Genomic DNA, 9,736 nt, shown 5'->3' with positions numbered 1-9,736 from the left:
GACATAAACATGGTTGGAGGGCCACTGCTCTGCCTACCTCCACCCTTTCTCTGGTCCCTAACTATTCATGGGGGGAGACCCTTCATGCTAAATACAGTCACCTCTCTCCAAGGTCGCCCTGATTGATCTGTGTTAAGTTTTGGATGAGACTCATCAACTATAGATCACGCCCTGTGGACACACGGAGCTTGAAACAAGGCCTCCGTGGTGGGATAGACACAGGACACCAGGTACAGACATCCCGTGCAGGGAGAGAAACAGAAGGAACAGTTCCAAACAATTTCAAAATAAGGTTCAGGACCCAGGCGTGGTCAGTCCCTGTGGACCCCTCACACACCCTTCCTTCTTCACAAGAGGCAGCACGCATGTGCATCTGGGTAGTTTCCTGTCGGTGGGATTTGCAGGGGTGAATTTTCTCTTCTCTCGGATTCTCCCCCTTTCAGTCCATACCCAGTGCTTTTTCTGGTATTAAATCCTCAATGGCTCAGTGGTAGAGCGCTTGCCTAGCAAGCACAAGGTCCTGAGTTCGGTCCCCAGCTCCGAAAAATAGAAAAGAAAAAATAATCCTCAATAACCTTGTGGGTCTCTTACGTAAGCCATGCATATTCATTCCATTAGATCTCTCTTTTTTTTTTTTTTTTTTTTTTTTTTTGGTTCTTTTTTTCGGAGCTGGGGACCGAACCCAGGGCCTTGCGCTTCCTAGGTAAGCGCTCTACCACTGTGCTAAATCCCCAGCCCCCCATTAGATCTCTTTATGGGTCTCCCTCCTCCTCTCCCCAGACCTCCCTTCCCCTCCCTTCCTCTCCTCTTCTTTCCCTTTGGATTTTGAGAATCTCCCTGTGTAGTCCGAGATTACATAGTCCTGGGAAACCTTGAACTTGCAACCCTCCAGCTTCAGCCTCAGCCTCCGGAGTGCTGGGATCACAGGCGTGTGCCACTGTCCTCCACTTAGATACCCTGCCTGTTTCTAAGTAAAAGTATAGATTCATCGAAAGTGTGAGCGCCTGCCACAGATTAAAAACAGGCTCAAGCCAACACGGGGCTCAAGAGTGGACGATCCACTTTTATTTTTGGCTTCCCCTGAGCTAACTGAGGGATATGTGTGCCACACACTTAATTTCAAAGGCATTTTTTTTCTCTCTCAGAGAATGCTCTGACCTTTTGATCGTATTAGCAACAGATTCCCTGGCCTATAGCCTCAGCTTTCTCTCTAAAACACTATCCTGATGGCCAGCCAGGCTTTTGTTTTAAAATCAGTTCCAACCATCAAGTCCCAGGCGTGTTGATTTGCTTTATTGGTCTTTAGTGGTCTTGCTATGTTGCCCAGGCTGGTCTCTAGCTCCTGGGCTCAAGCAATCCTCCTGCATCAGCCTCCCACATATCTGGGACTACAAGCTCACACTATCATGCTAAGCTTTGATAAAGCAGAATCACTATTATGTATCATAAAGCAGATATAAGATATTTTACATCCTGCATCTATTCTCCTCTCCTCCCGTGTGTGTGTGTGTGTGTGTGTGTGTGTGTGTGTGTGTGCGCACGCGCTCGAGTGCGTGGAAGTCATAGGAAAAGCTGTGGAAGTCGGTCTCTCCATCATGTGAGTTCTAAGGGTAAGGACTGAATTCAGTTTCGCAGTCTGGTGTCCAGCACCTTTACCTGCTGAGCTATCAATGTTTGGCATTTGAGCTTTCAAATACATCATTTGACCCGGATGTGGTTGGTGCTACACACCTGTAACCTCAGCACTCAGGAGGTGGTAGAGACTGGAGGGTCTGGAGTTCAAGGTCACACCCTGCTGTATGGGTGTTTGAGACCACTCTGAGTTAGACACATTGTCAAAAACAAACAAACAAACAAACAAACAAACAGGAAGCCACGTGCTTCTAGTGAAGGCTTTCAGTAGGGGTTACTAGGACCACCAATCAGTGAGACAACACTTGAAAGATTGAAATCAAATCTGACATACTATAGTTAATCTCCTTTAATAGAGGTCAGTGTGTCAACCTGAGGTCCCTACTCCATGACAGTGTGAGCCTAGGGCCAAGTCAGAAGAGGCTGGGAAGCTGCATTCTCTCAAACTTTGAGAACACAGCGTTGGTGCCAATTGATGACACATCTGTTTCCTAGGAAGAAACAAAGCCGCAGCACGACTGTGCAGTTGGTATGCATGGTGATTTGCAAATCTGGACCACTTCCTGTTCCGAAACCAGTTGTGAAATTTGTTTGGGCAAGTTGCCCAACCAGGGAGTCAAGGGAAGTTGCCAACTTGATTTCTGGCCGAAGGAAGTTCTTTGCAGGTCTCTTGGGTTCACTCAGCTGAATAGCTCAGGAATATGGCACCTAAAGAAAGGGCTGAGCACAAGGACAAATGGGCAACAGCCAAACATCATCAGTGGTGAGCAGAGTGAGTCAGATGAAAAACCTTCCTTTTTCATTTTAAACTCTATCATCTAACTATCTACCTACCTACCTATCATCTATCTATCTATCTATCTATCTATCTATCTATCTATCTATCTATCTATCTATCATCTACCTACCTACCTATCATCTATCTATCTATCTATCTATCTATCTATCTATCATCTACCTACCTACCTATCATCTATCTATCTATCTATCTATCTATCTATCATCTACCTACCTATCATCTATCTATCTATCTATCTATCTATCTATCTATCTATGTATCATCTACCTACCTACCTATCATCTATCTATCTATCTATCTATCTATCTATCTATCTATCTATCTATTTATCTATGTACCTTCTATCATCTATCTATCAATCATCTATCTACCTACCTATCTACCTATCTATCATCTATATACCTACCTACCTATCATCCATTCATCTATCTATCTATCTATCTATCTATCTATCTATCTATCTATCTATGTACCCTCTATCATCTATCTATCTACCTATCTATCATCTATATACCTACCTATCATCCATCTATCTATCTATCTATCTATCTATCTATCTATCTATCTATCTATGTACCTTCTATCATCTATCTACCTACCTATCATCTATCTACCTACCTATCATCTATCTATCTATCTATCTATCTATCTATCTATCTATCTATCTATCTATATATATATGCAGTGTGCCTAGGGGGAACATGGGTACCACAGTGTGCATGTGGAGGTCAGAGGACAACTTGCAGGAGTCAGTTCTCTCCTATCACCATGTGGGTCCTGAGGATCAAACTTGGGTCATCACATTTGGCATCAAGTGTCCTACCCATTGAGCCTTGGAGCTGGCCCAGTTGAGCTTTCGTTTTCTATGGTCTCTGTCTCTCTTTGGATCTGGAGAGAGGACCCCCCGCTGTGACAAGTTTCAGGGGATGCGGATGCTGCTCATCCGGTGACTGAGGATCGCTGAACATGAGCAAGACAACACAGGATGACACACACACCACCCCGCTGCTGATGGCCTCGTCAGGGAGCCGTGTCAGCATGAATGACGGTCCTGCTTCTGAACTTCCTGTTCAGTGAGAATAAACTCTTATTCGTTTAAGCCCAGTTGGGCTTCTCATCACCTCCATCTAAAAGGTGTCTGAACTTGGAGCTGGGAATGCAGCCCGACTGTATAGTTTTGCCTGGTGTGGACAAAGCACTGGGTTTGGTTCCCAGCACTAAGCCAGGTTGGAGCTCCTATCTGTAACTCCAGCATTTGGGAGACCAGGATCAGGAGTTGAAGGTCCTGATCCGAAACCTAGTAAATTCAAGGCCAGCCTTGTTGAGACCCTGTTTCAAAACAAACCCAAACCCAAAATGAAATAAGACAAGAGGCCGGGTGAGAAGGCTCAAGGGAGTAGACGTGCCTGTCTCCAATCCTGGCCCTGGGATCCACCTAGTGGGGAAGGAGAGAGCTGACTCTCAAACTGTCCTTTCGCCTCATTAAAACATCATTTATAAAACAATCCAAGGGGACTGGGCTGGTGCCTGAGACTTCAGAGCACAGCTGCTCTTTCTGATGACTGTGGTGTAATCCCCAGCACCCACACGGTGACTCACAACCATCCGTAACTCCAGCTCCAAGGGACCAGTATCCTTTTCTGGCTTCTGAGGGAATCGGGCACACATATGATGCACACATATACGGGCAGGCAAAGCACTCGCACACATAAAATTTTTTAAGAGGAAAAACCTTAAACTTCAAGACTCAATGTATGGGGTTTATAACGTTCGTCAGCCAGTACTGCCCCACCCCTATGCATTTGACCCCCCCTCCAACTCCCCCTCCTTTAAAGTAACAATTTTCAACCCTTAAGGAGCTTTCTTTTGTAATTGAAGGGTTTGACTAAACAGCATGCTAAATTACCCTTCTCCCTCCACCTTTGTTTATCTCTTCCTGCTAAGCAAGATCAAGATATATATTCTTTGTTCTATCCCTAGAGTCTCTCTCTAATGATTTCCTGATATACTTGAGTAACAATACCTTGCTACTGTTCACTGCCTATATCATGTCGACCACTGCATTTACCAATTAGATTTTCTTCACTGGCTAAGCCTTTGTTTTCTCTGGAGCCAAATGGTCACTCTGTGCTGAAATGCTTTAATTGTCTAGGAATCTATGATTAATTCATCTCTTAATCTTTGGGGATGGGTTTTCTCTCCTCCAACCACCCCCTCCAGCTAGGGTTTTGCTATGTAGCCCAGGCTGGCCTCAAATTCACTATGTTCACTGTGTAACACAAAGCCTTGGACTTGCCCTGCCTCCACTTCTGGGGGGCTGGAATTAGAGGGGTACACTATCTACATCCAGCATGGTCAGAGTTCCTCTTAGTAAAGTCTAACACGTTAGCTAATCTGTCAGCTTCAGTCTCTTCTTGGCTCTGTCCATGCCAAAGCTTCTGTCCTGCTGGTCTATTCTTCATGACCTTTACCCTGGGCTCCGCCATTATGTAACTGGGAAGAGACATTATCTCTGTTTTTCAAACTTGCTGGGTCTCTGCATTGAGTGTTCCTTTTGGATAGTGTAGGCCCAGGAGGTGGCTTGGATAGGATCCAATCAGAAGCTCGTGGCCAATGTGAAAAAGGCAGCTGCAGAGGGTTCTAAGAAGAGCCCTGCTGTGCTGTTATCTTGAGGCCAGCATCAGCAGAAAGCTGTTACCCTCAAACTCTGGGGCAACAGGGAGGGTTCTGGAAGATCGTGGTTAAGAGCTTTAGCTGTGGGAGAAGGTCCTCGAAGGAATGCTGTTGTCAGTGCAGGAAGGAAGTGCCTCTGGCAGCAGGAAAAAAAAAATCAGAGAAACCAAGCAACTTGGTTTCCTGCCTGTGCCTATTTTTGGCCAATGGCTGAGCACAACCAGAAGCCTGCCTTCCAGGGATCTGGCTGATGCCCTCCATTGGAGTGAATCTGGGGCCCAGGGTGGGATGAAGGGCGGATAGAATGTGTTGGGCCACAGGGGGAGCTATAAGTTTGAAAGCAAGAATAGAAAGAAAGAAAAGAAAGGAAGGAAAGAAAGAAAGGAAGGAAGAAAAAAAACCTCCCTTGATCCACAGTGCTTCTAGAACAGCAGGGTGGCTAGCTTGGAATTCTAGGTTGGCAACTCTTTCTTTCAGAATTTTGAAGGCACCGTTCTATGGTCTCCTGGCTTCCCCTGCTGTTGTTGAGAACTCTGTTCCATTCTCCTTCCTGGTCCTTCTACATGTGACTGGTTTTTCCTTTCTGGAAACTTCTGGTCTTAACCTTTCACCTGGTGTTTTGCTTCTCACAGTGGATGTGCTGTGGTGTGGGGTGATTTTCTTTCATTATACTTCAGAGTCTCTCCCAGGAGGCCTCGGTCAGGTGTGCTTACCCAATCCCTTGTAAGGCCCTGGAAATGCAGGAGCTATTCATACAACTCTTGGATGCTGTCTGTTCTTGCATGTGACTAGAGACGATGCTAGCAGGATCTCTCTGGCATGGTGGCTGCAGGGAGCTGCTGAGCTGTAGTTACACAGAGCTGGCCCAGCCGCCTCTCCTAGGACCCGTACCACTGAATAGTTATGGAAGTTTATCGACAGTCGGGCAGAGAAAGGAAGACAGACAAAGAGATAGAGACAAAGAGATAGAGATGGGCACAGGAAAATGGTAGATTTGCATAGCATGAAATCCAGGCATTGCCAGGAAAGGATCAAAGGCCAGCCAGCAGGCTCACAGGAAAAACTTCCTGAGACAACCCACAAACAGGGATGATTTGGAGTCCAGAGTACAATGTGTAAACAGATGAGGAGAAGCCATTCTCTATCTGGAAAGAAACACTGCTGATCTTCTGGAATCCTAAGTACTGTGAACACACACAGTGCCACTAAGTAAAGAGCACTGACTCTGTCCTAGGGGGCGCCTTCAACAGTAGCAAACAGAGGGGCTTCTGAGAGTCTGGCTGTGGAAGAGGACATATGGAAATTCTAGCAGGAGAGAAGGGCCAGGCAAGCAAGGCTGGCTCACAGCTGGCTTCTTCTGTGCAGCCAAGTTCTCAAGGCTGACAGTGAAGTCACAGCACATTCTCACATCCGAAAGATGCGAGAGTTGGCTGGAGTTAGCCAAACAGGCTCCGAGTTCACTGGAGATCCATAGCTCATTTACCATGACAGCTAACGAAGAGATGACAGGAAAAATAGAAAATTAGTCCAGCTCGCTTAATGACAAAGCCGTTTAATTGGTATTACACTAAATTGGTACCCTGACTAACCAGTGGGTTGGAAACTATTTTAGTCCCGTGTGTGACTCAAGAGATTTTATCTCTTAGCTAGAAGACGTTGGAGGGAAAAGCTCCATGTGGCAGCAGTCCAAACATGTCCCCACAGCACTGCTGGAGTCCTGCTCTGGGCATTTTGGTGCAGAGCTTACTCTAGCATGGCGGCTTGGGGGAAAACTCATTTCTGAGGCAGGTGGTGCAAGGTACTCTGCTACGAAAATAAACACAAAAGGGATACATATGCCTCAAGTCTTATGGTCTTTCTCTTTTATTGCTCTATTTTTTTTTCTGTTTCTTTGTTTTAAAACAGGATCTCCTGTAACCCTAGGATAGCCTAATCTCCACTACGTAGCTGAGGCTAGCTTTAAACTCCTGAGCTACCTGCCTCCATCTACCAAATGCTGGGATCACCTGTGTGCCACCATATCTGGCTTTGATGGATTCCTCTTGTATAGGATCAACTAAGTTACAATTTGGTAAGAAAACAACTTGATGACTTTAACACAGGACTTCTTTTGTTGCTCATTACTTATTATTTTTTAACTTTGGATTAGTGGAGAGCTCTGGATTATATGAGATAAATTCAGGCTTTGATTATGAAGCCTAGCCTGGAACCTGCAGGGAACAGAAGCAAGGTCAATGTTTTCTCTAGTTGACGCTTCAGTTTGTCTTGACTGTCTGTCCTTTGTGGATAGTGTGTTCCAGAGCAGCAAATAAAGGCTTCACACATAAAGCAACATGTTTCTGCTTGGCCCATGGACTATGTCTGACTATAAGCAGATCAGGAAATAAACCCTACCATGGTCTGATAAGGCCAAAAGGCAGACATATTTAACAACGGGTGTTGATCCCCTACCATTCATTCATTATGTGCTGAGAGTTGGTCTAAATGCTTTATAGGTATTGGGCCAGCGAAGCTTTGCGTCAATCCGGTGAAACAAGTAGTTGACACCATTATCATTCCTACTTCACAGATAAAATACCCAGGTGAGACGTTAAGCAACCTCCCAGAGCCACACAAACAGAATTCAAACACTGGATCTCGACCTGGGTGATCTGACCTCAGAATGGTGCCTTGTCTCCGTACTGTGCAGTCTCACACCAAGTGGAAGAAAATGAGAAGCTACCAAAGGCTTTTTCAACAGGTGAGCATGGTTCAGTGAAATCGTCATGCAAGAGGAGTCAGGTGGAACAAAGCCACCTGTGACTCCAGTTCCAGAAAACTGGATGTCCTCTCTGGACTCCAAGGGCACCTGAATACAGACCCACACATAGACACACATACACATACTTAAAAATTAAAGCTCGCTTCTTTTCCGGTTCCCGCAGCCGCAGCCATGAGCAAAGTTTCACGCGACACCCTCTACGAGGCGGTGCGGGAAGTCCTGCACGGGAACCAGCGTAAGCGCCGCAAGTTTCTGGAGACGGTGGAGCTGCAGATCAGCCTGAAGAACTACGACCCTCAGAAGGACAAACGCTTCTCGGGCACCGTCAAGCTTAAGTCCACCCCTCGCCCCAAGTTCTCCGTGTGCGTCCTGGGGGACCAGCAGCACTGTGATGAAGTCAAGGCCGTGGATATCCCCCACATGGACATCGAGGCGCTCAAGAAGCTTAACAAGAACAAGAAGTTGGTCAAAATGCTGGCCAAGAAGTATGATGCCGGGGCTGGGGATTTAGCTCAGTGGTAGAGCGCTTACCTAGGAAGCGCAAGGCCCTGGGTTCGGTCCCCAGCTCCGAAAAAAAGAACCAAAAAAAAAAAAAAAAAAAAAAAAAAGAAGTATGATGCCTTTTTGGTCTCTGAGTCTCTGATCAAGCAAATCCCACGTATCCTGAGCCCAGGCCTAAACAAGGCAGGCAAGTTCCCCTCCCTGCTGACACACAATGAAAACATGGTGGCCAAAGTGGATGAGGTGAAATCCACAATCAAGTTCCAGATGAAGAAGGTACTGTGTCTGGCCGTTGCCGTCGGCCACGTGAAGATGACCGATGACGAGCTAGTCTACAACATCCACCTGGCTGTCAACTTCTTAGTGTCCTTACTCAAGAAAAACTGGCAGAACGTCCGGGCTCTGTACATCAAGAGCACCATGGGCAAGCCCCAGCGTCTGTATTAGGATGCTCCAATAAACCTTGGTGCTGCCCCCCCCCCCCCCCAAATTAAAGCTCAATCTAAGGCCAGCATGTTGCAATGCCTCTAATCCTAGCACTCAGGAGGTAGATGCAGGCAGAGCTTTGTGAGGTCAAAGCCAACCTGGTCTACATAGTGAGTTCTGGCCAACCAGGGCTACATAATGAGACCCTGTCTCAAAAAAAAAAATAAAATAAATATTTAAACACAACTAAGATAATTAGTCTGATAGATCTGTCTTAGGAAGATACTTTATGAAGTTGGATGTTTATGAAGTAAATTCTTTGAGACCCTACTAGAATGAAAACATTTTAGACAGAGAAATAAATTATTCTGATTAATAAAATAATTTCCCTTTGATAATATAAACATTTTTGAGGGCGTCCTGGTCCTGGGAAGAAGTAGAGATGGACAAGAGTGCTGTCTTAGAAGTAAATGAACACTTTGTTTTGCTAACATCCCTGGTCTATTACTCTAGCCTTCTAGCCTTCAGAAGAATTCCTTAAGAGCACAAATTAGGAAGCAGTGTTCTCCTCTCCTTTGGCACATCCTGATTTCTATCAGTTTCTTGTAAGAATCTGATGAATGAAGTGGGGAATGTGTACACAAGAAAGATGACAGTGGATTCAAGACAGCTACTGTATTCTATTTGTAACAAGAGTGGCCTTGGAAAATAATAGTTAATAATCACTTTTAAGTAGTTGCTTACTCCCTGTTACCCCATAACTGGCTCTCCCCATGGCTCAGCAGACTGGTAATCTCTCATAGGACCCTGGTTCTTCCCCAACACCCATATTGGTCAGTTCATCCATCAGCTCTTAACAGCATGTAACTCCAGCTTCAGGAGATTCCTTGGGCACCTGCACACATCTCACACAAACACACACACACACACACACACACACACAC

General features: G+C 45.7%; 1 protein-coding gene across 2 annotated transcripts; it reads left to right on the top strand.

The window, feature by feature from the left end:
* The first annotated feature begins 635 nt into the window (after positions 1-635).
* Positions 636-8,918, top strand: Rpl10al3 (ribosomal protein L10A like 3). Of its 2 annotated transcripts, XM_039111228.2 has the most exons (5): positions 636-2,404; positions 7,010-7,175; positions 7,674-7,844; positions 8,029-8,357; positions 8,478-8,918. In XM_039111228.2, exons 4-5 carry the CDS (start codon positions 8,037-8,039, stop codon positions 8,811-8,813), a joined length of 657 nt encoding a protein of 218 aa, XP_038967156.1. In that variant the 5' UTR covers positions 636-2,404; positions 7,010-7,175; positions 7,674-7,844; positions 8,029-8,036; the 3' UTR covers positions 8,814-8,918. The 2 variants fall into 2 exon arrangements, with proteins under 2 accessions (XP_038967156.1, XP_063144690.1); XM_063288620.1 differs by lacking the exon at positions 8,478-8,918 and having other exon boundaries at positions 636-2,395; positions 8,029-8,476.
* The last annotated feature ends 818 nt before the right edge of the window (positions 8,919-9,736 follow it).

This window comes from Rattus norvegicus, chromosome 5 (genome assembly GCF_036323735.1).
Source record: "Rattus norvegicus strain BN/NHsdMcwi chromosome 5, GRCr8, whole genome shotgun sequence".
In the NCBI taxonomy this organism is placed as follows: Eukaryota; Metazoa; Chordata; class Mammalia; order Rodentia; family Muridae; genus Rattus; species Rattus norvegicus.
The sequence above is the reverse complement of the archived record's forward strand: the minus strand, read 5'-3'. Positions and strand labels throughout refer to the sequence as shown.

What these genes read in the sequence shown, in the direction of transcription:
- Rpl10al3 (XM_039111228.2), top strand. Translation starts at nt 8,037, where the DNA reads ATGAGCAAAGTTTCACGCGACACCCTCTACGAGGCGGTGCGGGAAGTC. An exon ending in TGCTGGCCAAGAAGTATGAT is followed by an intron (nt 8,358 to 8,477) that starts GCCGGGGCTGGG and finishes AAAAAAAAGAAG; the next exon opens with TATGATGCCTTTTTGGTCTC.